The sequence below is a fragment of the Vanacampus margaritifer genome, chromosome 19 (assembly GCF_051991255.1).
Source record: "Vanacampus margaritifer isolate UIUO_Vmar chromosome 19, RoL_Vmar_1.0, whole genome shotgun sequence".
NCBI classification, from domain to species: domain Eukaryota; kingdom Metazoa; phylum Chordata; class Actinopteri; order Syngnathiformes; family Syngnathidae; genus Vanacampus; species Vanacampus margaritifer.
This window is the reverse complement of record NC_135450.1, coordinates 15,833,460-15,860,013: the sequence shown is the minus strand read 5'-3', so window position 1 is coordinate 15,860,013 and position 26,554 is coordinate 15,833,460. Positions and strand designations below refer to the sequence as shown.

The 26,554-nt window shown below is 45.7% G+C and overlaps 3 protein-coding genes across 8 annotated transcripts; 1 reads left to right on the top strand and 2 right to left on the bottom strand.

Annotated features, from left to right (window-relative positions):
- Window positions 1–373: 373 nt before the first annotated feature.
- On the bottom strand, window positions 374–7,456 carry LOC144039733 (beta-taxilin-like). 2 transcript variants are annotated; one of them, XM_077553376.1, is made up of 11 exons: window positions 7,412–7,456; window positions 5,801–5,948; window positions 5,677–5,722; window positions 5,136–5,221; window positions 4,930–5,058; window positions 4,186–4,380; window positions 3,996–4,115; window positions 3,844–3,918; window positions 2,394–2,486; window positions 1,734–1,829; window positions 374–1,664 (listed from the first exon to the last, which is right to left on the bottom strand). In XM_077553376.1, the coding sequence occupies exons 2-11, from the start codon at window positions 5,933–5,935 to the stop codon at window positions 576–578; spliced, it is 2,064 nt and encodes a 687-aa protein (XP_077409502.1). In that variant the 5' UTR covers window positions 5,936–5,948; window positions 7,412–7,456; the 3' UTR covers window positions 374–575. The 2 variants fall into 2 exon arrangements, with proteins under 2 accessions (XP_077409502.1, XP_077409503.1); XM_077553377.1 differs by lacking the exon at window positions 3,844–3,918 and adding an exon at window positions 3,731–3,805.
- gje1a (gap junction protein epsilon 1a) lies at window positions 2,762–26,501 on the top strand. Of its 4 annotated transcripts, XM_077553385.1 has the most exons (5): window positions 2,762–3,002; window positions 8,058–8,112; window positions 23,788–23,970; window positions 24,075–24,272; window positions 24,671–26,501. In XM_077553385.1, exons 3-5 carry the CDS (start codon window positions 23,845–23,847, stop codon window positions 24,866–24,868), a joined length of 522 nt encoding a protein of 173 aa, XP_077409511.1. In that variant the 5' UTR covers window positions 2,762–3,002; window positions 8,058–8,112; window positions 23,788–23,844; the 3' UTR covers window positions 24,869–26,501. The 4 variants fall into 4 exon arrangements, with proteins under 4 accessions (XP_077409511.1, XP_077409510.1, XP_077409509.1 ...); XM_077553384.1 differs by lacking the exons at window positions 2,762–3,002; window positions 8,058–8,112 and adding an exon at window positions 22,339–22,768; XM_077553383.1 differs by lacking the exons at window positions 2,762–3,002; window positions 8,058–8,112 and adding an exon at window positions 22,765–22,895.
- nmbr (neuromedin B receptor) lies at window positions 10,279–20,819 on the bottom strand. 2 transcript variants are annotated; one of them, XM_077552976.1, is made up of 5 exons: window positions 20,267–20,819; window positions 16,733–16,874; window positions 16,427–16,642; window positions 10,973–11,211; window positions 10,279–10,622 (listed from the first exon to the last, which is right to left on the bottom strand). In XM_077552976.1, exons 1-5 carry the CDS (start codon window positions 20,662–20,664, stop codon window positions 10,481–10,483), a joined length of 1,137 nt encoding a protein of 378 aa, XP_077409102.1. In that variant the 5' UTR covers window positions 20,665–20,819; the 3' UTR covers window positions 10,279–10,480. The 2 variants fall into 2 exon arrangements, with proteins under 2 accessions (XP_077409102.1, XP_077409103.1); XM_077552977.1 differs by having other exon boundaries at window positions 10,279–10,618.
- Window positions 26,502–26,554: the final 53 nt, after the last annotated feature.

Below are 26,554 nucleotides of genomic sequence, written 5' to 3'. Positions count from 1 at the left end.
GGAACAAAAATGGTGGCGTTGCCGGGTCAATCTAATCCGCCTTGACGATCGGTCATGCCCACCTATCCACGGGACTTCAAGCTTCCTGTTTCTTTAGCCAATCACATTTTAAATTTACCATCATTATTTTGTCCTCTGATTGGTTGGAATTTATTTATTTATTTTTACAGTATTTGAATCCATTGCTTAGCAAAAGTGGCTTTCACATGTGGAGTTAGCATGTTTGGGCCGAGCCCATTTTAGCATGTTAGCTTCTTGAAGAGCAACAAAAAAAAAAAAAAAATCCAAAGGGTGAATGCTTGTTTGTGTAAGTGCCCTGGCAACAAGTCAGCTAACCTCTCTGCTTTGAAGAAGAAGTTACATTTATCAAAAGTCAAACAAATAAATGTTTATTTAGATGACTTTTTGTTATTTGATCTTTTCAGAATTCATTTTGAAGTTACAAGACGAAGAAATAATTTTCTTTTCTTCCTCTGGCGTTTCCATCAAGCGACAGTCTCTTGTTCAATACAACAGCGCCATCCAGTGGATCTTTGGACACATTGCAGCCTTATGCACACCAAAAAAAAAGCTGTTCAAGGGATCTTGTTGTTCCTTTTCTTCTTGTTTTTCTTAGCTTCCTTCTTGGGGGGTCCCAGTGCAGGGGGTGTGGTTTCTGAGGTGGGAGGGGCGTCGGCTCCTGCCTGCTGGAGGTCATCTGTCAAGGTCAACACTTTGACCTCAGTCATGACTTCTGAAGAGGATCCTGAGACCGGTTTTGGGTTCATTTTTGCTTTTGATGCAGCTTCTGGTTGTGAGTCGAGTTCTGGTTTCACGTTTGGTTCTGGTTTTACTTCTGGTGCCAATTTCACCTCTGGTTCTTGTTTCACTTCTGGTTCCGGTTTCACCTCTGGTTCTGGTTTAACTTCTGGTTCCGGTTTCATTTGTGGTTCTGTTTTTACTTCTGGTGCCAACTTCACCTCTGGTTCTTGTTTCACTTCTGGTTCCGGTTTCACCTCTGATTCTGGTTTAACTTCTGGTGCCAGTTTCACCTCTGATTCTGGTTTAACTTTTGGTTCCGGTTTCATTTCTGGTTCTGGTTTAACCTCTGGTTCCGGTTTCATTTGTGGCTCTGGTTCTTGTTCTATTTCCGGTTTAACTTCTGGTTCTTGTTTTATATCCTGTTTAACTTCTGGTTCTGGTTTTTGTTTTTCCTCCGGTTCTGGTTGTGATTTTTGTTCTAATTTAACTTCTGCTTCTGGCTTTGATTGGTGCTTTTGTTCTTGCGGCCGCTGAGTTTTGTTGAAATGTCCAAACGCGGCCGCGACGAGGTCGTCATCCAGGTCGTCCAAGTGTCTCTCCATTTCCAATGAGTCCACTTCATTTTCCAGTCCGGTGCTGTGAGACGCATTCAAGGACTCTGCGAACTCCTGCAATTTTTCTTGCTCGGCCCTCAAACGCAGCATCTCCTCAGTCATGACGCCATCGTTGGCGTCCTTGTCGGCATCATTGGCGTGGTTTTCTTGCGCAGACTCCGCCTTGGGGGAGGTCTCGTCAGTAGCCCGGCGGACGTCTTTGATCTTAGCATACAGAATTTTCCTCTCATCCTGAAGAGCTCGACACAACTTCTCCAGCTTGTGGATGGTCACCACGAAAACTTCGTACTCTTTGCCCTTCTCGCTCCTCTGCAGGAACAGGACCGCGATAAAGTCAAGGGAGACAAGCTAACGTGCTAATTTGCTAACGTGACTCACCTCCTCCAACAAGTCCGTCAAAGCTTTGTTGCAATTCTCGAACCTCAACTTCCAAACGTTGGACTCCTTCTCCAACTTTTTCATCTTCTCAGACATCTTATCGACAAACAGAAGTGGACCAAGTCAAACACAACTACAACGGCAACGACATCATCAGCACAACTCCGCACGATTTACAATTTCACGATTTACATCCCAGATGCCAACTCTTATTTTATCCTCGTCAACACGTGAGTCCAAGCTAATTTGCGGTGTATAAATTTAGCGTAGCATAAATGACCTCCTAAATCTCAGCTGCTGTCGATCCGGTCTTCCATAGCTGGCACTCGTTTCGAGATCTAAAGTTTACACACTGCAACTTTTAATCTATTTTTCCATTTGTCAAAATGCCGCAGTTATTCTTTAGGTCATCCGAAGTTTAGTTAACCTCTGAAGTAAACAAACGACAAACTAATTCTTTAATGTATTGCTCCCTTTTTATACAAATTGGGTGGCGCTTCAGGCTAAGTGTCAACTAGCGCAAGGTTAAATTAATTGTTTTATTGAAAGTTATTATACTTAAAAAAAAAGAAGAAAAAAAAGTAGATGCTGGCATTCTGCTCGTACTGGCACGGCAACAGATGTCAACAGTACATGAGGACAAACACACAAATCTCGTACGTTTTCCATCTCGTTCTTGAAGCGAGCGTAGATTTCATTGCTCTTTGCTAACGTCGTCTGGAACTCGTCAAACTTTTTGGAGTAGAGCGCCAACTGCAGGATGACAAGGTCACACACATTTCAATGCACCCAATTTTTGAGGAATAAACAACACACGCGATAAATAAAAAAAAAAATTACAAGCATGTTTGATGCTAACTAGCATGTATGCTTGTACAGGGCTTGTGAGTTAAAATATACGCGCAAACGTAACTCCAAACATTTACATTTTAATTATTAAAAGTCAATATATTCACAATTTTTAAATATAATTTTACGAGTTGAATTCATTCCATGGCCAAGCTTAAATCATGTTGTGCTCGCTTCCTGGTTTGCTTTTATTTTGAAGACCCACTTCCTGTGAGTGCCGTAGCTTGAATTGACTCCTCGTTAGTAGCCACTTTGTTTTCACCTGTCCGCTGCTCTCTTTTGAACCTCTGTGCCTCCTCGGCGTTACTCCACAGCCTTTTTAAACCTCAACCAGGTTCTGGACCAACCTGTTCTCGCACCCTGCCTGTTATCGGGACTTCCGCCTCGGCCTCTGCCTGCTGCCTGCCGTCTGACGGATTTGTAAGTTGCTCTCTGCCGTCCCGTTTGTTGATTGATACTGGAAACGGGATTTGATTTGAGGGATTTTAGACAATTTATCATAATTGAAGTAATTCAAAAATGCCCTTAATCCGTTCTAGTCCACAAAAAAACATTTTTATTGTTGTTATATATTACATTTTAGATTAAGAAAATAAGCAGTACACCATATGACCAAAATAACGTTAGCAAGGTAGCTAATGTTGATTTCTTGTCAGGGTTCGTTCAGAGTAGCAACAGTCGCAAGACGTTCGCAAAATGTAATGGTTTTTAAAAATGGTGGTTTAAAAAAAAAACATTAAAAAAAATGGAAACACAACTTTTAATCTTGTGCTTGACAAATAATCCATATATAAAAATAAAAAAACTGATACCAAAACAATACTAAACTAATTTAAAAAAGTCTAAATGTAAGAAAAACAAACTAGTGTATAATAAAAAATAATCCCAAACTATTATACTAATTCTAAAAATATTTGGTAGTGACAGCACTATATAAAAGTCATTGACACGCTCCGCTACCAAATTTGGGCAAAGCAAAAACTGGACTGAGCGACGGCTCGTGTAAGTCAGCAGTTGCTGTGTTGCTTTGGCGCCATCTTGTGGCATCTGTCTGCAATCCGAAGCCTTTTTTCAGGAAGCGGTTTTCAGCCACTGGCGACGGCGTCCCGAAGGCTGCAAATGGGCGTGTCGCCTGCGTGCGTAATCACCTGCGCGTGCGTGACGGCGGCGTGTTGGCGTAGCGTTTGCGTCTGCAGCTTCCACCCAGCCGCCTCGCGCAGCAGCTGGTGAAAGAGAGCAAACGTGTGACCGTCTCATTTACCTTCTTCTTCATGCTCAGCTCCTCCTCCTTCATGGCGAAGCACTTTCGGGTTTTGTCCACCGCCTCGGCCAGCAGCTGCGGCGTGGCGACACGGCACAAACTCACAGACACACAAAACAAAGCGCCAACGGCCGAGGCCTGAAGCCACTCACGTATTCCTTCTCGCGTTGGTGTTTCTGTTGCGCTTCCTCAAGCAGCACGTTAGCCTGATCCAGCTTGGCCGAGGTCAGCTGCTGTTGGAGGTCGCGGTGGTGGTTGATCTTCTCTAAACTCTACACACACACACGGAGTAATGAGCTGGGGCACGGCGCCCTTATCGCCGTTTTTGTCTTTGCGTCTGACCTCCTCTCTGCGCTCGCACTGTTCCAGCAGCGAGTGCAGTTTTTGGCTCAGCTTGGCGTTGTCCTCGCACAGTTTTTCATTCCTGGCGCTGTGCTGCTCGATCTGCGCCTGGATTTCTGTAAGCGACGTCTCGAAGTGGACGGCCATGTCGGACCGTTTCTCCTCATCCTCACGGCAACGGCGAAGGGCCTCGTCCTGGTCGGAGGGGCCAAAGGCGGCCGTTAGCATGCTAGCATCACACTCGGCGTGGTATTTCATATGAAGGACCAAAACTGCCCAAATGAATAAATAAAGGAGTAAAAGTGAAAATAAAAGCGGTTGTAAAAATATAATTCAAAAATTAATTACAAAAAAAATATATATATATATATATATATATATATATATATATATATATATAATATATATATATATATATATATATATAATTTAAATATCAATCAATAACACATTTATTTCATGCTGCAGACGCTCTGTCAATTTCAACATTTATTTGTTATTTTTAGAATCTTGTTTTTTATTTTTGTATTTATTTTTATTTATTCAAGGCTATATATTTATATTTTGTGTTTTTTTATTTCCATTTATATTTATTTTTTTTTGTATTTAATTCTTGAATTATATTTTTTATATGCGTTTTTATTTTCACCTTCATTCATTTATTTATTTATTCAGTCATTTATTTATTTTTAATTTTGCCAGTTCTGGCCCTCAAGGTTTGGAAAGTGTGTGTGTGTGGTGCACCCGGAGTGTGTAGTAGTGGTCTTGGACATCTCTGCACAAACTTTCCAGTTTGCTTCGCTCGGCCTGCAGGATGCAAATGTTGTCACGTAGACCTCGAACCACCCTCTGCTCGCCACGTTCACGCGTCAACTACACACACACACACGTACGCACGTGAGTTGACAGTGGAAGATCGGCAGAAGCTCCAACAGGAAGTCTCAACTCACCAGCTCGTCGTGTTTCCTCATTAAGTGATCAAGTTTTTCCTCAGGAGATGACAAAGCGCTCAGACTGTCTGCGACGCAGCAAACCTCTACAACAACATCAGTGAGAAATAAACGACAAGCACATTTGGACCAATAAGAACAGGCGATAGGGGGTGTCCAAACGTCTTTGTTGAGGGCCACATACAGCAAAATAGCTTTCATTTGTTATACATGCTAAGATCAATCAAGCAAGCAATTTAAGTTTATTTTCAAGTTAATTTGATAAATTGCTACATAGCAGATTTCTGCTAAAGGATATAAGGCCAATAGTTAACTAGCCTAAAATGTCTATTTTAGTATATGCCGTGGGCCCCAAATTGCCCCCGGGCCATAGTTTGGACACCACTGTCCTAAGCTCCTCGAAACATCAAAATGACCCAAAAGTTCTTCTCCGGTGTCATAAAAACGTCCAGGCTGCTTTCGAAGAATCGATTAGCTAGCAAAGAGAAATGAGATCCACCCATAGCAACGATGCCAATGTCACATGACTCTGACGCCGCACCTGATTGGACGCTCGTAGTGATGTCATCATGCGCGTCCACCTCCACCTGAAATGGTCACACGACATCTCACGCTTTGGCAAACGTGATGCTAACACACGTGACGCTAGCGCCGCGATGGCTAACCTGAGCGTTACTGCTGACGATCTCTTTCAGCCTCCTGCTGATCTCGTCCATTGGGTCATCGGCTGCGGGGGGCGGAGCTAGCTCATTTTGCGGGTGGGGCGCTAACACCTCAGTGACTTTCACCGACGTCTCCATCCTCACGGTGGCGCTAGCAAGCAGGAAATAAGTCATTTGACTAACACAAAACGTACTCTGAAACTGTAAACGGTTGCTTATCAGATGCTAACATGCTAAATGCAACACTAACATGTCACTAATCCACGAAGTTAGTACTACAAGCTAAACAACCGCTAAATAGGACGCTAAGATGCTAAACAGTTGCTTATCTGATGCTAACATGCTAACCATATTAACGCAACGTTAATAAACATTCGACTAACACATGGAATGCTAACATCCACGAAGTTAGTAATACAAGCTAAAAAGCCGCTAAATTGGATGCTAGAAAGATGCTAAACAGTTGCTTATCCCTTGCTAACATGCTAAACATAGGAACGCAACACTAATATTCATTCAACAAGTGATGCTAACTTACAGCATGCTAATAATCCACAAAGTTAGTGCTACAAGCTAAAAAGACGCTCACTAAGACGCTAAAACATTTTCTTATGTGCTAAACAGTTGCTTATCTGTTGCTAACATGCTAACCATACTAACACAACGCTAATAAACATTTGACTAACACGTGATACAAACACATCGGTGCTAATGCTAACATCCACAAAGCTAGTACTACAAGCTAAAAAAAACGCTAAATAAGATGCAAATCTGGACTCAATTTTGTATAACGAGCACTTTAACTAGTTCAGCTGTACTGAATATCTTGCATAAAACATAAACCACAATAACTAAAATAAGTGTCCTTTTCAAACGAAACCATCCGAGAAGAGCTCCCTTAACATTGACCTTTGGCACTCAGGAGGTCACGGGTTTGAAGCACCGCCAAGTGTGATTCTGAAATTGTAATCCTGCGATCACAGCGTGCAAAACATCCCTCGCGTCAGCTGCCTAAATTTGAACGTAAACAAACAACTGCAATTTTTCCAACGGCCTAGTGAAGGAGCGCTTGAAATTTCTCGCCACATACCGGATAAATCTCATCTGACAGGACGAGACAACAGGTTTAGAGGAGCCAAGGTGGCGACAGTGGCGAGCGAGTGGCGAGCTAAATTAGGAAACTTGTTGTGCTGAAGAACGAAACACGACAGCTGCGGCTGTTGGGCCGCCACAAAAAGTACACGCTGTATCCAAATACACACGTACATATGTAATATATAGGCTGTAAATATATGTAAAATCATCCAATACCGTACATGATGGCTTCACCTGTTTTGATTTTATTGACCATGTAACTCTATTACAAAATTATTCATATTCTCTATATTTCATTGTATAGTTGTTGTATTTGCTTTTCTTTTCGTTTTTTAGTCAGCTGCCAGCAGCTACTTTACTTTGAAAAGACACTCACAAATGGACAGTATAATAACAACAACACAATAACAATATACAGTACATATAAAAGAAAAAGTTTTGCCATTTTTCAGCCCATCAAAAGTCATTTGTACGAATGTAAGATATGTGCTAGCGAGTTGACGTCAAGCGAAAACTTACCGGGTGAGAGAAGCAAAGGCGGCCTAGGGAGCGATGAAGATGAAGATGATGAGGAGAATGAAGTCAACAGCTGAACACCCAAAATAATCTGACTAGGCTCCGCCCACATTCTGGCCTCGCAGCCGTCAGTTTGAGGTCAAAGGGTAAAAAAAAGTTGTCAATCTTCAACCAGTTTATAAAATCTGATTAGAGTTCATCATGTTGAGGGTTGATGACGTCACTTCACAGTCACCTTCGAAGTGGGGAAGCTCCAATTTCATCATTGCAACTCCAGTGGCGACCACTTGGTGGCGGCATTTAGCTTAAGTGTCGAAGCGCCTATCGCGGCAGGTACCGACCTCACTTCGAGGGGGGGCGTGGCACGTGACGGGAAGGAGCGGGTGTGTTGTCATGGTAACAGAGCGCGTGCGTGTGTTTGAGGTGTATTCGTGTGTGTGTGGTGTTTTTTATTTTTTTAGTATGTGATTGGATGCAACAAATGTTCACTTCCTTTCACGCTTTTTAGCGCAAAGCTAAATGACTTTAATAACATCCTGATAATTGGAAACTAATCGATTTTCACATTCATTACCGCTTATGGCGTGTGTGTGTGTGTGTGTGTTTGTGTGTGTAAACTAAGCTGCTCTCTTTGGCCTGCCTCCTACAGATAAAAGGAAGCTCAGCTCCCCGGAGACTTGGATTGCCAGGATCAAATCATCAAGGTACACATGCATACGCTCACACACACAACATTTGGACAAAATAAGAAATAAAAGAGTGATATAAACGGCGCATTGGTCCGCATTGCCGGCAGTAAGTCGGATACGTTCCCAGTGAGGGTTGGACTCCGCCAAGGCTGCCCTTTGTCACCGATTCTGTTCATAGCTATTATGAACAGAATTTCTAGACAATCTACTTTCCTACTCTCACCTGTGACCGAGAGAACAAGATCCCGGATACAAAGGGTTAGGGCCAAAATGAGTTTCCTCCGCAAAGTGTCCGGGCTCTCCCTGAGAGATAGGGTGAGAAGCTCGGCCATTCGGGAGGGACTCAGAGTCAAACCGCTGCTCCTCCGCGTTGAGAGGAACCAGCTGAAGTGGCTCGGGCATCTGGTTCGGAATTCTCCGGGACGCCTCCCTGGAGAGGTGTTCCGGGCATGTCCCATTGGCGGGAGGCCCCGGGGACGACCCAGGACACGCTGGAGAGACTATGTGAGAGACTCGGGTGGCCTGGGAACGCCTTGGGATCCCGTCGGAGGAGCTGGTTGAAGTGGCTGGGGACCGGGAAGTCTGGGATTCCCTCCTAAAGCTGCTGCATCCACGACCCGACCCCGGATAAGGAGTAGTAAATGGATGGATGGCTATAAACGGCAATAAGGCTCAGACTATCCCACTCTGATATTATTGTAATTTGTTTGATTGATGATTTAAGGGAAATTATTCTCTGTGTGTTTAACGTGTATTTATGCAAGGCGACTGTGTGATCTGAAAAATGACTAATTAGGAAGGATGTGATTGCTTTCTCGCCTATGGCCTCATTAGCTAATCAGAAAAAAAGAGCTCATTGCGTTGTAGAAATCAGCAGCCAATCGGGTGTCACCACTTTTGCGCAGGGCGAAGATGACGTTCTTTGAGAGGGTAAATATAAATGTTCCCTCTCTCTCCACTACATGGAGCCATAAAGAAAAAAATTAACAACGCTAATAGTAGTCAAATAGTTATTTTAACCACCACACTGTGTATACTGTATGTACATTATATAAACAAGTTTGACCTTTGTGCTAAAAATAATCGTCTTCATTGTTGACATTGTTTTGCTGCTTCCACTTGTTCACAAATAACCACAAATTTTGTCTCTTCCACGCCGATTGTAGCATTTCACAGTGGCACACGTAGTCGGCATTATTACTAGGTTTGTCGTGTATTTGTGTGCGCACGCATGTGTGTGTGAGCCGTTTCATTTTGTTAGCAACAAAAGCTATTTTCTGATACGCCTTAATGATATTTCCATTTTAATGTATTTTCATTATTTTGCGAAACATTTCCCTTGCCACCAGCAGGGCCGAATGTTTTGCATATTCCAGTAATGTCACACACACACACACACACAGTTTTCTTAGTCGCCAGACGGAGCATCCTGATCACCTTTTTCGGCTTCTTGATCCCCACTTAATGGCGATCCTTATTTCCTGTCCTAATTGACGATGGAAGCCGCACGCCGCGCATCGATGACGCTCACGCGTGCTCGAGTGGTCCGGGGAGGCCATCAATGGCCGCACCAGACTTGATCGAGGCGCATGTCCATTTTGAGATTTTTCATCTTTCAATTTCATTTCCACTCGCCATCATCATCTTTGCCATCTTCATCATTATCTTTATCATCTTCATCATCGCACCACCTCCACGGTCCGTCACCATAATCACCATCTTTGTCATCATCACCGTCGTCTTCATCATCATCATCATCATCATGTCCTCCAACACCATTGTCAATCATATCACCATTGTCGACATCTTCATCGTCACCATCGTCTTCGTCATCTTCAACATTATCACCGTCGTCATCTTCATCATCAGCATCATCATGTCAATCTTCATCGTCACTGTCTTCAGCATTTTTATCTTTAGTTCGCCATCATCTTCATCATCTTCACCGTCATCATCATCATCACATTGTCGTCCACCTTCATCATCTTCTCCATCGTCACCTTCAATATTATCACATCATCTTCTTCACCATCTTCATCATCACGTGTACCCCATCTGTCAGGACGCTGCAGTCACTGCTGCCGCCATCTTTCTTTTTCTTTGCGTGGTGCTTTTCCTGAGTTTTCAAGGTTTGCTGAGTGAGCTAACGTAGCATAGCATACATATACCCACATGCACACACACAGTTTGTGCGCTTTTATTAGGGTTGACACGTAACTGTGACTTCACCAAACAAAGATGGCTGCCTGTGGACACTGCCGTCAACATGAATGAGTGAATATATCCCTTCCAAGTAAAACTTTCTCCAGATGAAGGAAAGTATGACTTCTTTCGTGGAGTTCGAGCAGGGACGACAGTCATGTGACCTCATCCTGCTTCTTGGTCACACTTCCTGCCTGTTGCCGACGGCGACAGTGGGTGTGGCTTTTTTAGTGGAGGTCAGACGAATGTGGGACGTGCTGTACAGGTAGCTCGCCTGACGGTCAGGACGCACGCCTTCGCTGCCGCCGCCACATCGCAGCTGACTGACACGCACAAAAACGCACACACACATGAACACACAGAGTGTTAGCATTAGTGTTAGCAGCATCGCACCAGAGGTGGCAAATCCAGAAAGTAAAAACCCTGCCACAGTTTGGCTTTAGCCCCTGATGCTATCTAGCTATCTAGCTAGCAGGTACACAAGCTACATGGGAGCTAGCTAGGGAGCTAATTAGCTATCCCTGGGGCTAAAGCCAAACTGTGGCAAGGTTTTTACTTTCTGAACCTGGATTTGCCACCTTTCGCATCACGTCAACGTCACAGGCAGGCGGGGAAATTGTGTGTAGAACGATGTGTGCGTGCGTGCGTACACGTGACCCGGCAGCGTCCAAACCTGTTGAAGTGTCGTCGGAAGCTGTCGCTGAGCAGGTAGAGCGCGAACGGGTTGACGCAGGAGGACGAGAAGCTGAGGACGCGAGCTAGCAGCGTTAGCAGCAGGTGGGCTAGCGACAGATCCATCTGCTGGTAGTGGAAGGAGCGGTACAGGTACAGGACGTGGTTGGGGAGCCAGCACAGTGCAAACAAACCCACAAAGACCAGCACGATCTTGGCCAGGCGCTTCCTCGTCTCCATCTGCGGGGACAGCGTCGCGTTAGCCGTTTGTGTATTGTTAGCATCGTGTTAGCAGGAGAGGTGGGGGGGCTTGTGTCGTGTTGTGACTCGCGTGAGTCAGACTTATGTCACCAGTTTTACGTTTTTGAGACTTGTAAGTCTTTTCTAGTCACTCCAGTGATCCATGTTAGCATTTTCATTTTCTCTCACATTCCCGATGCTTTCCTCACGTTGATGAGTTCTCGCGCTAAATCCGAGCCAAGTCTACTAGCAGCCTGCCCTTCATGTTGCATTAACGAATGCTACGAAACCAAACGCCTATGAAAAATGTGTCAAAAATAAAAGTTTCAGGTGCCGTAAAGCTTTTGCTGCAACTCGCATCATTGTTATTGAACTCAGTCACTTGCCGGTACATCATCACCAATTCATCACACACGTCCTCAAACAGGTCTGCGCTCGTTTCTTCTCATGGCCTGGCTGCTAAAGTGAGTGTCAAATATGCTAATCGCGTCAAACAGTTCAAGGGAGATGATTTCATTGAAAGTCATTGGTGGGGGAGATTGGCGGTAGCTTCAACATGGAACCAAGAAAAAAACTCATTGGAGATGTCTGCTTTTATTCAACTCTTCAGTTGTTCCAGCCATCTTGTGCAAGATCTGTAACGTCTTTCCCCAATCAAGATATTTCAACTTTGCAACCTTGTCGGGCTTCTCTGCTACTAAAGCTGTCTTCTGCGTAGAAAACCCACCACAGGGGTTCGTCTTACCGTTTAACTCAGAATTGAACAAACTGAATAGTAGTGGGCTTAAACCGGATCTTTGACCTTTGACTTGCTTAACCCTATAAAACCAAACGTATCGTATTAAATACAAGACATTTTGTGAGCCCTCTATTTCATGAGTATATTCTTTTTTTTCTCTCCATTAAAACACTGAAGTATATGATCTGACACATGCATTGCACGGATAATCCATTAGAGGGCAGCATCACCCAGCTGTGGGCTATTTCAGCACCCTTGCAAGATCGCCCAAAAAAGATCCTGGGCTTGTTGGTGGAAACGCAGCTCAACTTGTCTTGATTGAAATTTGAGTTGAGACTCCAGTTGCCCGGCTTGATTTTTGCCACAGTGACTTGTGACCTGTGCGACCTCAGGTCAAACCACCTCCAGTATGCCATTTGTCTCTTGCCTCGCCTTACATCTGGATTTTTCTTTTCTCTCCTCCCACTTGGTCATTTGCTCGCAGATGCGGCTCAGTCGCGATGATCGAAATGAAATCGCTGTAGAGGATCCTGCGTGGACCAATCAGGACAGGTTGCTGCCGACCCGCAGCACTTCAACCCTTGACTTAAGACTTATGTGCTTAGACTTGGCACGAACAATATGCGAGTGGCCACCATTGCAATTATTTCATGCCATCATATGTGCTTGTGGCTCAAAGCGACGCCAGCCTGTTCTCCACGTTTCTGGAGCGAGAAAGGAGGCATTATGTCATTGACGGGGTTCACAAAAAAAAAAAACGTCAGAATGGTCGCCGCTCACCTCAGCACCTTTTGACCTCCTGATGTCAACACATTCAACTTCCTTTTGTGAGTCAGCAGCAGCTAAGGGCCGCGCACGCACACCTGATGCCTTTTTTTTGTTTTGACGTCAACCTTTGATGGTTGCCGTGGAGACGCAAGACACGCACGCACAAACCACACCATCCTTGCGTGTGTGTGTGTGCGTGTGTTTTAAGTGCCTACGTTTGTAATGAAATGCATGTGTGCTTATAAATAACCAATGTTAATTAAATGTCTCTGTGTTAATGGTCTTGAGAGAGATTTAGGGGTTGACGGTTCTTGCTTGAAATCTCCATTTGGACAGACTGCACGAATGTTCCCCGTTTGTGCCACATTCTATATGTTGCAACTGTTTGCGAGGACGTGGAGGTGTCCAACTGTGATTGGAGGAGCTCACAAAGCCAATTTTATTCGAATAATGCTGCATTCGAGGAAGGTCGGAAGTTGGACTTTTCCCAGTTGGCGCGTCCCAATTCCTAATTTTCGTTCGCGGGGAAAGTAAACAACCAAAATGGCGGAGAGTGATAAATTGTTGTTTTTTTTAATTTTGGTCCTCAAAACGCATTTTGACCTCCAGCAAACTTGCCTTTGCTCATTTATTGTTTTTATCCTATGTCATAAGCATTCCATACAGTTCAGTGGTTCACCAATAATTTACATGCAAGGTGATAGCAGCATACGTGTTTTGTGGAGTTATGTTGAATATTTATGAATGAAGAAAGTTATCTAGTTTGATACTCGATTTAAATTGTGTTTTACCAAAGGGGTCGCCATTGCAGAGTGACGTCACATTGTAGTCCATCGGTCAAGTCGGGGTACTTTTTTCCCCCGACTTCGCAAGTGGAATTTCCGAGTTCAATGGGGCGTTCCCGTACACGCTACCCGGTTTGAAGCCGGAAAAGACCGACTTCCCACTTTCCTCGAATGCAGTATAAGAACGCAGCTTGTTGACGTGCTCTCAATTTCTCACTTCCTGTCCTTGCCCGCCGACTTCCTGGCTGTTTCTGTTTGCTTTTGTGTCGCGTTGGAGGCTAAAGATGACATCTGGAGGTCACACGAGGAGTTGAAGGAATAAAAAGATGAGCTGGCCCGAGACGCTTTTTGAAAGGTCGCCCCCATCATAAATATTCCTCAAGTGCTCGTGTCGTCCTCCTCTTCATCGTCATCAACACTTGAACGCGTGTAGTTGTAGATTTGCTTGTGTGTATTTTTGTGTCAGTGTGTGTGTTGGATGGTGAGTCCGAGGTGCGAGCCATCACCTTCGGGGCGACATTTGTCGATGGAGTCTAGCCGAAAGTATTTTTGCAGCTGAGGGGTTCACACGCACAAGAGAGAAGGACTGCTTCTCAGGTTTCTCAGCGCAAGATGAATTTCCAGGTGCTGAGGACGGTGCCTTGAGAAATGGCTCGCTCCACCTGCTACCGTGTGCTGGTCAATGTAACGACCTCTGAAATGCAATCATGACTTTGGAAAGGACTTTTCTGAATTTTTAGCCTCGCTAATGCCCAAGTTTGATCGCATGCTTTTTGAAGGACCCTCAACCCTCTTACTGCAGGTCCGTTCTTTGACCAGTTCTGACTTGACTTTTGTAAACACAGTATCTCAACTCCTGATTTCACTCCTCGTCACGAACCATACTGGACCTTGTGGCTTCATTTAAAACAAACAAAAAAACATGTGCAGCTGAAAAATAAAATAATAATCGGAAGTGAAAGAAGTACAAGCTAAAGATTTAAAGACTGTTAACATGACTTCTGTGGCACTTTCATTTGAAGAATTAGATTTTTCAGAAGCATCCTCCCTGGCAAATGACTCGTAAGAACTTGTGTGGCTCAGTTGCAGCACCTTGTGGCAATTAGTGGTAGTACTCATAACTGATTGTGCTCCAAACTGGCAGACACGATCGTGCACGAGCAAGCCTTGGCGGTTCTTAGTTCTGCTTGGCTACACTGTCTTAAGGGGTTCCACAGGGTTCAATTCTAGGGCCGCTGTTCTTGCTGCGTCTGGGTTCCATTTTGAGAATGCATGGAAATTATGATCGTCAGATTTCTGTGCCACTACAGATGATGACTTCAAAACTGCTTTTATTATGTCTTGAAGACCGTGGACTTCATCATTCCTTCATCACATCTCGGCCGGGTAACTGTAATGTAGGCCGACTCGAATTTGGAGTCAACCAGCTCTCCCTTTAACGTCTCCAGTTCAAAATGCTTCCGCACACCTCTTAACTGGAACACATAATAGGGAGCACGTGACTCCTTTTCTGGTCTCTCTCCACTTTATGATGTTGCTATTTCAGGGTTCTCTGTCTCAATTCGCCGCATCTCTAATGACGCGTTGAAACGGGCTGTGGCAAGGTCAATATTTCCCATATTTGCCATACTGGCAAAGGTCCAATTTGTCCGTCAAAATTGAGGCGCTGAGGGAACCCACATCAAAAGCCCTATAGCGTGAAATTCTCTCTCACCCTCTCTGTTGTCTGGATATTTTGGGTGGGACTAAAATCTGGCCAAGCTGAGACAATCAAGACAATCCCCTCCCCCCCACCACATACTGCAAGTGCTCGGTACCCTCATTTCAGCTTAGCCATTTTGCTCAATTGCCACTTATTGATAATAACGGCCCACCACTACGTGCAGTTAGATATCAAGTTATACCTACAGTGCGACCTGAAGGGGAAAAACAATTCCCCTTAAGTGCTGTGTTTTGTGTTATTTGGCCTACAATGTCTCGGCAGCGCGGCCCGTAAAGTTGTGGTTAACCACGCTCAAGTGTGGCCAGGAGATTTTTATACTGCAACCACATTGTCTGTATTTAACACTACCAGCCATTTTCACTGAAGCAACCTCCTTCGCTCCCGGCTGCTTTACTGGATTTTGACTGATTTTGCAGAATATTGTATTCGATTGCTATAAAAACATGGAACCTACCAAAAGAAAGATTAGAGTCTCTTCTTTCATCAGGAAAAAAAAAAGTATCTGTTTCCGTTTTGCAGCAATTAGCATTCGAATATAGTTTAATCAATATTCGCATTCCTGGTGAAAACACTGTCAAAAAGAGCTTGTTGCAACATGGCCCTGGCTGATCTCTTATACTCTGCTGCCACCAGCTGACCGTTTTTTTTGTAATAACTAGAATTGCTTTAAGCCACCTCTTCATGTCAGAAACCGCACCAAAGCCTTCTGTATGCTCTTGCATAAATAAATAAAAACATATAAATACGTTTTGGGGACTGAAGGACAAAGTATTAAAAATGTATTTACACGTTTTTGGGTTTGAATGACTGAAGGGAAAGTCAACCCCCAAACAAATTATTGACAATATGTTCTACGCAGCCCCACTAGTCTAAATATGGTATTTTGATTAATGTTGGAATATGAGTTAAGCAGCGAAATCCAGCAGTTTTTATCAATACCAGAAGGCGGCCATTTTGCCACTTGCTGTCGAGCGAAGATGACATCAATGTTGCTCGGTTCTTAGTTAACAACCAATCACAGCGCAGCTTCAGAAAACAGGTGAGCTGTGATTAGTCGCTGCGATATTCCACAAATGTAATATTAATCAGAATGTCATGTTTAGGCTAGTGAGGTCACATATGACATATTCATGTCAATAAATGTTTACGGTTGACTTCCACTTTGTGTGTGTGTCACGATCATCATCAACAAGGGCTGACCTGTCTCTTGGTGTGCTCGCTGACCTCCCCCGGCATGTCACGTGCACTGCGCATCAGCGTACGCGCAATATGGTAGTAGTACACCGAAATGATGGCCAGTGGGAACAGGAAGTAGACCAGGAAGAGCATGACGGCGTGGACCTTGGGGTGTGTCTGGTCGGACAGAGGGTACGGCACGCAATTGAGGAAGGTCACGTTCTCGTTGCCCCTCTGACCCTGAGAAGGTGGAGACAACGGAATGAAAAAATGTCAAGTGTCTGACATGATAGCGTCGCCTGATCTGGGGTTCGCATTAGCATGCGTTACCTGCATGGAGACAACCTGAGAGAAGACGGCCTCGGGGATGGCGAGCAGGATGGACAGCAGCCAGATGGCGGTGGCCTTCACGCACGTCCACAAAACGGCGCTGGACGCCTGGATGTCCATGGGCTTCACGATCGCCTTGTACCTTAGTTGGGACATGTCATAGCAATGAAGGTCATTGAGCGCCCCGATGCCCAAATATGGACTTCCTATGACATCACACTTCCGGTGATTCAAAAGAAGCCAGGACATGTTCTAGCAATGAAGGTCATTGAGCTCATTGTGATCACGCCTCATATGTCCAAATATGGACTTCCTACGATGTCATGCTTCCTTCCGGTGGCTGAGAACAAGTTGGGTTATGTCCTAGCGTGAATGTTTAGGCCCCGCCCCTTAATGTATTAAATTGGAAATGTCCGTCCGTCCGTCTTCTTCCGCTTATCCGGGGTCGGGTCGCGGGGGCAGCAGCTTTAGCAGGGAAGCCCAGACTTCCCTCTCCCCAGCCACTTCAGCCAGCTCATCCGACGGGACCCAGGACAGCAGAGAGACATAGTCTCTCCAGCGTGTCCTGGGTCGTCCCCGGGGCCTCCTGCCGGTAGGACATGCCCGGAACACCTCCCCAGGGAGGCGTCCAGGAGGCATCCGAACCAGATGCCCGAGCCACCTCAACTGGTTCCTCTCAACGTGGAGGAGCAGCGACTCGACGCTGAGTCCCTCTCGGAGGACCGAGCTTCTCACCCTATCTCTAAGGGAGAGCCCGGCTACCCTGCGGAGGAAACTCATTTCGGCCGCTTGTATCCGGGATCTTGTTCTTCCGGTCACGGCCCACAGCTCGAAATGAAATTGGAAATGATTTCTGGAAAATGAATCTCATAGTTATGTTAGTAGCAGCCAAATAAATAATATAGCGCAAACTTGTTATGACAGTATTTTTGGATGAAATGTTGGCAGTATGGACGGATGCCCTTCCAGACTACAAGCCTACTGAGTTTCGGACCAGCATCCTTCCACCGCGCCTTTGAGAAATCCAAAGACCTCAATGATGAAGAATTTCTGCTGCTGTGGAGGTGTCACATGAAAAAATGTTATGATACCCAAACTACGCCAGTGAGCTCAAAGGTCATCCAAACTTGCAACTCGTTACGTTTCCATGAGAAATAAAGGGAGGAGCCGTCTTGCAGTGACAAAAAGAAAGAAAGGCAAACACCAAGTGATGAGTCATCAGGCTACTCGTCGTGATCCTGATGAAGCTTCGGGCCCCGGAGGAGCTCGTTAGAGACCTTGATGGGCTCATTAAAGACCATCAGGGTCAGCTGAGGAACTGAGCCATCGGCAAATGACTTCCTGTTACTCTCGGCTTTCAGATACTGACGATTGGTTGACAAAGTGGCCTGCCAAGCGGCAGGAGAGACCTGGGGCCTCATTTCAATCACAGGTTGCACAGACGTGTGCTTAGCATTCCCATGGGATACATTTACATGTACATTTATTTTTTCTTGTATCCTGAATATGGAACGCTGCTACGTGTATTCTTGGCGAGAACTATTCTACATAGCGTTGGAGTTTGTTTCCAACCCATCTGCAAAATGTCATCAAACCGTCATGAACTTTTCAACCAATTGAATCCGTCACCAAATAAGAGCAAACGGACACGCCGGAGTGTCAGCAGCCTCAGTAAATTGTCATCAAAAGCGTCAAAGATGAGGAAAAGCGTCGAAGCGCTCTGTAAGCGACGTACGCTCGTCGTCGCGACGCGCCTCTGCGGTTGTCGCCGGTGTGGCCTGAGGAGAAGTCGGTCTGTCACTTCAGCTGTCACTCGTGTTCTTCGTCACGCCTTTTTCTGCTCTGTGTTTGCTCCTCTTTCCGCTCGGAGGGCGTCTGGCATCAGCGTTTGGCCCATTAGGACCTTAATTGCTAATTACGGGCGTGTTCGGTGCGCGCATCCTCGGCCTTTGATTGGTGGCCGGCGGGATTATATCGTGTGATAGCGAGGACGCGTCAGGAAATAACATCTCATCTTGCGCCTGGTGAGAAGTGATGAAGGTCAGCGTTTCTTTGGGGAGACGGCGTGATTGACACTCGACTCGCTGCAATTAAATCCTTGACGAAGCATTTCAATCCAGCACCTCAACGGGAAAACAGGATTCTTTTTTACAGCCTCATATTTAGAGCTCAGTGAGGAAATGTAGAAAATGATCACTCTTTTTTTTTTTTTTTTTAACATTCTTTCAGTATGATCATTTATGTAACTGTCGTTTAGAGAAAGTTAGCACTATGCAGCTGTGACCTGATGCAAAAAAACTGCTTACACCAATCACCACATCTGGAAGTAGCACCATCCTAACATTGCGACGGTGTGCTGAGTGGCCATCGAAAATGAGACAAAGAATTATGAAGTGAGGCAGGAGGCGGGTCTGTGAGTAACATTGCTGACTTTCGACTAGTAATAGACCGTTGTTTTTCAAGGCTGATACCAATTATTAGTAGTCAAGGAGACGGATAACCAATATTTCAAGCCATTATTCATTTGCAGTAAAAGAGAAAATATTAGCGTCAACATTTTTTAGATTTACTTTTTCCTAAGCATTTTAAGAATTGACAACTTTGTTTAAAAATTCTAAAAATAAAAAATGCAGGGAGCTTCCAGGGTCATCAGCATGTGTTAAGATAATTTAAAAACTAAGCAAGTAAGTATTTGCCTAAAGTTTTCTACTGTAAAAAAAAAAAAAAAATTTCAACATAATTTCTTTTATTTTATAAAATTTTCAACTCATTCACTCGCAGCCATTTTCACTGAAGGAACCCCCTTTGCTCCCGTCTGTTTTACCGAATTTTGACTGATTTTGCAAGGCCGACAGAATATTGTTTTCTATTGCTATAAAAATATGAAAACTGCCAAAAGCGAGATCTCTCATCAGGATTTTTTTTTTTCAAATATTTCTATCTGTTTCCGTTTTGCAGCAATTGGCATTAAAATATAGCTAGGTTTAATAATTATTCACAAATCTTTTTAGAACTGTGGGGAAATCATCTTGTTTGCAACATGGCTCTGGTTGATCTCTTATACTCTGCTGCCACCTGCTGGCCGTTTTTGTAGTTACTACCATTGCTTCACCCGTTCTCTGCAATTGAGAGGCTGCATCAAAACCTTCTGTATGCTGTAGCATAAAAAACAAACAAACGTATAAATCTGTTTTTGGGACACTTAAAAATAACATTTCAAATAGAACGTATTGGAAGCAAGTGACTTAAAAGTCAAAATTGTAAGGTAGTTCCCAGTGTCAGCATCCTTTTTTGTATTAGGTGGAAATTTAAATAAATCCACAAATAAAAAGTTTGCTTTATCTGATTGAGTGACAAAGGCATGTGAATAGCTAATTTAGGGTTTTCGTCAGGATTCGTAAAAGCTTAGGAAAGATCCACATTTCCACATGATGGATTATGATGACAAGTGACGATGACGATGCTGATAATAAAAAAAAAGTAAAGGAGATGATCTTGAGTGAGGATAGCTGATGAGGAGAACGTGCACTTTACCTGTCTGCGCTGAGCGCGGTGAGCGTGAAGACGGACACGCCGACGGAAGTGAGCTGCACGGCGGGCAGGAGCTTGCACGCGGCCTCCCCGAGCATCCAGTCCTCGGAGAAGAAGCGAAAGGCGTCGACCGGCACGCAGGTGACGAGCAGCAGCAGGTCCCCCGCCGCCAGGCTGCTGATGAAGATGTTGGGCACGCTCCTCATGGCGCTGGTGCTCACGAAGATCTTCACCAGCGTCACGTTGCCCAGCACGCCCACCAGCACGATCAGCGTGTACGCCGAGGTCATGACGGCCCGCACCACCGCGTACGCGCCCGGCTCCCCGCCGTCCCCGGGACCCTCGCTCGAGTTGGCGCCGGACGTCTCTGCGCCGAGCTGGGACAGAACGTCGTCGTCCATCGGGACTGGATGGAAGATGCGTAAAGACGCGCGCGTAAAAGCGCGCCGGCGTTTGGCTTGAGATGTGACGTGCGCGTGTGGCGCAGGGACGAGTCGCGACGGGCGCGTCGCGAGGAAGACTCCTTTTTATGGCTCTGACACACGCGCGTGCGCGCGCGCGCACACTCAGAGAGAGAGAGAGAGAGAAAGGAAGCTGCTTCAGCAACCTTCATCACACAACTCCATTCCCCATCATCATCATCATCGTCTGATTCTCACGTAACCTCATCAGCTTATTTGACCTTTCTCACTCTTCTCATCCCATTTACTTGATTCTTAAAATACCTCATCATCCTCAATCAAGTTAATGGGAGGTTGGGCAAAATAACATTTGTTGTTATTTGTTACAAATGTCAGTATGCCTGCAGTAAAATGGTCTGTTAAAAAAAAAAAAAAAAAACTTCTCCCTCTCTGGCCCATTTTGAAAATCGAATTTGATTTCTAAGAAAGCACAGTGCCCGAGGAAAAACAACCAATAGAGACAGGAGTTGTCAGTCATTTGCCATGCACGTGAAGGCAAAGCCCCGCAGCCTCGTTTTGACAAAACTATGGCAGAATATCCAACTGCTCTTAGCAACAAAAGCTAAAATCAAAAGAATTGTGCAAAGCTGGTCCAAAGTTGCTCCTCCGCGTTGGGAGGAACCAGCTGAGGTGGCTGGAGAGGTGTTGCGGGCATGTTCCACCGGCGGGAGGCCCCGGGGACACTCTACCATGGGTCAAAAATTTAGCAATTTTGGTCAATTTTACCCAACTTTCAGTTTTTTTATATACAAAATTACACTCTTTTTTTTTTTTAACCCAAATAAAGGATCTGACGAATATTTATGAGTTACTTTACACTAAAAGACCAATTTCTTGACTCAAAGTTGGGTCAAATTGACCCAAGTAGAGGACCGGTCCATTTTTGACCCATAGTTGAGTTATTTTTGACCCAACTGTTTTTAGAGTCCAGGACACGCCGGAGAGACTGTGTCTCTCGGCTGACCTGGGAACGCCTTGGGATCTAGAGGAGCTAGATGAAGTGGCTGGGGAGAGGGACGTCTGGGGCTTCACTGCTAAAGCTGCTGCCCCCCGCGACCCAACCCTGGATAATCGGTAGAAGATGGATGGACAAAAACTTGAAATCGAATCTCAAGTGGCTACACTGTAAAAGCAGTTGGGTAAAAAATAACCCAATAATGGGTCATAAAAAAAACATTTAGTTTTGCACAAATAACCGAAAAATTGGGTCATTTGGTACAGAACAACCCGCAAAAATGGGGTTGTTTTGCATAAAACAATGCAGAAAGTTGTGTCAAATGGTGTACTGTATACCGCCACCTACAGCGGCGGAGTCCTCGTCGCAATATTCACAAAAGAATTTTGCGCATTTTCAGTAAATTTGCTAAAAAAAGAATTGGAAACAATTGGATGGAAATCTAATTTATGAATGTGTTTTAGTCTTAATGGCGCTACACTGCTGAGGCAGGTTACAGAGTGCGACAAAAAAATCCTTTGTGAGATTTGAGGTAACATGAGAAGCTAGGAGAGATCTGTAGGTCATAGTTCATCAAACTGCGATTGACACGTTTGTTCATATTCTTATCTTCAAGTCCCACATTGCATTGCTGCCTTGCCTAACATGCTTTTTTTTTTTATCATTCCTATCTTCATGGTTGAAGTGTGCCGCCCGAGTTTGTCCATCAATGCGGTCACATGACAACATGAAAGGGGTTCGTCAGTTTCCACGGCTGCAGCGGCACATGCAGGAAGCTGCATGCCTGGACCGTCAAAGTAAGAGCGTGACAGGAGCCGCGGCGCCTTTCCAAAAGGTTTGCGTGACTTCTCGCGCCTGCCGCTGAGCAAACGGCACGCTTGCCCTTTGACGAGCGGGACGGGTCTGCTCGGGGCCACCGGCGGCGAGCGGCGGTCTACTTGATTGTGAAAGGGCCCACAGGAAGCGGCCTTGACGCAGCGCCTTAACTTGACCCTGGCCTCCACAGCATCCCGGGACCGGCATGCGTTTAGGACCTGTGAGTGGAAAAAAGAGGGGGGAATGAACAACACGCCGCCAGGATTACGGTTGGTGTGTGGACTTGACTTTTCTTTGCTGCTAAACGTAGTTTTGCTTTGCTTCAGTGGGACGTCTTTGTTTGGCATTTGGGACACCGGCAGCTTCGTCAATGCTCTTCCAGAAGTATTTGCAGTGCAGGGTGTGTTGTCATCACTTTCTGACTTTTGTGTTTTCCTCTCACGATCCTATCGGCTGATTTGTCTTTCCACTCATCATGCGTATGAATATAAATCTCGACTGTATATATGGCATCGGGCACGACTGCGTTGCCAGCTGAAGGTGAAAGCGAGGCGACGGGAGCCCCGAGAAGACGTTGTCCGGGCCGAAAAAGGCCAGCTTTGTGTCTTTGTAGCATGTTTGTGGCGATGATGGTGCGAGTGTTGGAGGTTGTGTTTTTCGCTGACAGAGTCCTGTAGGGATTAGAATGCAGGGAGCAGCCGGCCTGCGGGGCCATTGTTGGCCCCTCTGTGTCTACTGAGCGAGTCAATTGATGCGTAGATAAAAGGCCAAAAAATATGCATTGACACGGGCTTTGGGGACGAGCAGGCAGAGGGCGGTTGTGTCGCTGGTGCGATGTGGGCCCACAAGCGCCCTGGACGCAGACCGACGGCCCAAACATGTCCTTAAACTACATCAAGAACTTCTACGAAGGATGCGTAAGTCACCCCGCCATTCAGGTGCTCGTATGTGGCGGAGAGCAGCTTGTCCTCCTCCGGCCCGCCGTGGAGTGAGAGTATGAAAGGAAAAAGGGATAAAAAGAGAGAAAGAAGTTCAACGGCGAGGATGATGAAGGCCGAGGAGGTTGTTTGGGTGCACGGGGAGTTGATGGAGGCTTTTTGTGGCACGCTGAAAAGCTTTCAGCCTTCAGCTGAGGGCCTCAGCGATTTGTGTGGCTGACAAAGGAAGCATTCACTTGGCCTCCACCTCCATCTGTGCACCTGTCTGTCCGTCCGTCCGTCCGTCTGTCTGTGTGTATGTGCGCGCATGCCGTCAATGCCGCCTCACTCACGTGCATGCGTGTGTGCTTCCAGCTCAGGCCTCCGACGGTCATCGGCCAGTTCCACACCTTGTTCTTCGGCTCGGTGCGGATGTTCTTCCTGGGAGTTTTGGGCTTCGCTGTGTACGGAAATGAAGCGCTCCACTTCAGCTGCGACCCGGATCGCAGAGAACTCAACCTGTACTGCTACAACCAGTTCAGACCCATAACGCCTCAGGTACCGCGAACCACCTCGCGCTCGCTCTCGTTGTCCGACGGACGGACCGAAGACGGGCTGTTGAGGACCGTTTCCTTACGTTCCCCGTGTCGGCCATCTTGCAGGTGTTCTGGGCGTTACAGCTGGTCACGGTGCTGGTCCCGGGGGCCGTGTTTCACCTCTACGCCGCCTGCAAGAACATTGACCAGGAGGAGATCCTGGAGCGACCCATCTACACCGTCTTCTACATCATCTCTGTTCTCTTGCGCATCATTTTGGAAGTTATTGCCTTCTGGCTTCAGAGTCACCTCTTTGGCTTCCAGGTCTGACGATTTTCAAAATAAGTCTTATAACAGCGGGTCCGCTTGAGTTTGGATCAGTTGAGTCCTAAAGAACCTGATGCTAAGATACCGATGCTACTATCCATACTTGTGTTTACTCATTACTTGAAAGATCATTTGAGCAGCTGCTCCTTGGAGGTCTAGGTGGAGAGAATCGAGCTTTTCTTAGTTGCTGCCCCCGTAGACCTCCCTCTGCACAGACAAGCCACTGTCCATTTTTTTTCAAACTCGGCAGAGTTGAGTTGAAAACGTTTCGCCTTGAATCCAAAACTGGAGCATCCGTTTGGAGCCAAGCTGGAACTTCTTCAACAAATAGTCCAGTTGCTTGGATTCAACCTTTTGCGGATCTTCTTCTTTTCCTTCTCGCTCGTGTGTTTCAGGTGCACCCGCTCTACATGTGCGATGCCAGCGCGTTGGAAAAGACCTTCAACGTGACCAAGTGCATGGTGCCCGAACACTTTGAGAAGACCATCTTCCTGAGCGCCATGTACACCTTCACCGTCATCACCATCCTGCTGTGCATCGCCGAGATCTTCGAGATCCTCTGCAGACGACTGGGCTATCTCAACAACCAATGACACCTCCTGCGCACGGACACCAACCATCACCGGCACCGCCGCCGCCGCCGCCGCGTCCCCACACCTCCGTTTCTCGTCTTGGTTAGCCACTGCTGGACTCGTGCGAAACAGGAAGCTAACGCGAGGGCGCCGCGCGCAAGTCTGAAATAGTCCAGCTTCCCCCCCCCACCCCGAGGGAGGTCATCCCGCGGGACTGCTGGCAGGACAAGGAGGACGTGTCGTCGGGATGCGAGGACGATGACCATGAGCCGGAGGGAAGCATCTTGGCTCTGGACTACAGGTGCATCTTTCCTCACAACTCCGTGTGTGTGCGTGCCTGCGTGCGTGTGCGTGCGTGTGGGTGGCCGCCTGCAGTCCATCGTGACCTTTCCCGCATCGACAGGAAGACTCTTGTAGATAGGAAACGTCTCCCCCCCCCCCAAAAAAAAAGGACTGTGATGACTTTCAAGTATTTCAAGTTTGAAAGAAAACATTTCTGTATATTGAGAGTTTTTGTCATGAATCATTGTTTATTTTCAAGTTACAATCGATTGGTCATATTTGTAAGAAAAGATTCAAAGCAAGAAATTTGTGTTGAATAGCGGGCTTGTTGGAGGAAATCAGTCAAAGATGGTCTGAGCTTGTGTAACAATATCAACGAGTACAGTAGATTTGAATGAACAACATCAAACGGTCCCATTTTTCGACCCTTTTGGTCTCATTTAGAATGTCTTTAGATTATTGAATTATTGTCCGTGTCGACACTTCACATAACTCTGTTTTTATTTTCTTAATCAGACATCCATCCAACTTTTGTTGTGAAGGTTTCATCTGTTTTTCATCTCAGGTACAAACTTGCATTAGCAGACAAAAGTGGATCACTTTGAATGCTTTGAAAGAGGACTTCAAGGTGCTGCTGTGTTTTCTTGTGCGTGTAAGCGAATGCATGTAGGATTTACTTCCTGCTTGGCAAAACAAAGTTATTCGAGGATGTGATTACACCTGTGCAGCCGTGAAGTTAACTCTACAGCGCTCCAAACAAAGAAACTCAAATTCAAAGTGGAGCTTCTATCATCGGCATGTTTCTGTTTGAAACAAATCCAATCCATGATGAGATTTTGTCTCGGGAACATTTTGAACATGATTATGAGTAGCAGCTTGTGGTCGCATGTTCACAACAACTCGACTACAGCCTCTCTGGTGCTAAGCTATTAGCGAGTCTTTGTGGTCATTTTGCACACATTTGTATCGCTGGCGGGTGGTAAACAACGTCATTCTCAGTTCACTGATGCCATACCTCCGGGTCATAGCTAGCAGCTCGTGAGCTGGCTGCCAAAATTCTACAAACAAGATCGCATCGCATGATACTGTAGCGCAAACATGGTGACTACTACCTCAGCAACCGAGTCAACATGGAGATACCATCAAGGTGCTAATGTAGCTAGCAGCTAGCCCGGCAGCTGATACCTTTGACATGCTAAACTGGACAGCAGCTAGCTCAACAGCTAATAGCTTCACCATGCTAATGTAGCTAGCAGCTAGCCCAGCAGCTTCAATATGTTCCTAATTTATTTCCGAGCAACGTGAATCATTTATAGATGTGTGGAATGAGTGACTGACTTCATACATTTCGAATAAATCTGCATTTTTCATATTTTGGACTTCTTTTTGTCTTCATCAGTTGCTTGGTTGTAATAACTAACTGCT

What these genes read in the sequence shown, in the direction of transcription:
- LOC144039733 (XM_077553376.1), bottom strand. Translation starts at nt 5,935, where the DNA reads ATGGAGACGTCGGTGAAAGTCACTGAGGTGTTAGCGCCCCACCCGCAA. An exon ending in CACTACGAGCGTCCAATCAG is followed by an intron (nt 5,222 to 5,676) that starts GTGCGGCGTCAG and finishes ATGTTGTTGTAG; the next exon opens with AGGTTTGCTGCGTCGCAGAC. An exon ending in ACCACTACTACACACTCCGG is followed by an intron (nt 4,381 to 4,929) that starts GTGCACCACACA and finishes CCCTCCGACCAG; the next exon opens with GACGAGGCCCTTCGCCGTTG.
- nmbr (XM_077552976.1), bottom strand. Translation starts at nt 20,664, where the DNA reads ATGGACGACGACGTTCTGTCCCAGCTCGGCGCAGAGACGTCCGGCGCC. An exon ending in CTCAGGTTGTCTCCATGCAG is followed by an intron (nt 16,643 to 16,732) that starts GTAACGCATGCT and finishes CCACCTTCTCAG; the next exon opens with GGTCAGAGGGGCAACGAGAA. An exon ending in TTCCGACGACACTTCAACAG is followed by an intron (nt 10,623 to 10,972) that starts GTTTGGACGCTG and finishes TGTGCGTGTCAG; the next exon opens with TCAGCTGCGATGTGGCGGCG.
- gje1a (XM_077553382.1), top strand. Translation starts at nt 23,374, where the DNA reads ATGTCCTTAAACTACATCAAGAACTTCTACGAAGGATGC. An exon ending in AGAACTTCTACGAAGGATGC is followed by an intron (nt 23,413 to 23,787) that starts GTAAGTCACCCC and finishes GTGTGCTTCCAG; the next exon opens with CTCAGGCCTCCGACGGTCAT. An exon ending in TCAGACCCATAACGCCTCAG is followed by an intron (nt 23,971 to 24,074) that starts GTACCGCGAACC and finishes GCCATCTTGCAG; the next exon opens with GTGTTCTGGGCGTTACAGCT.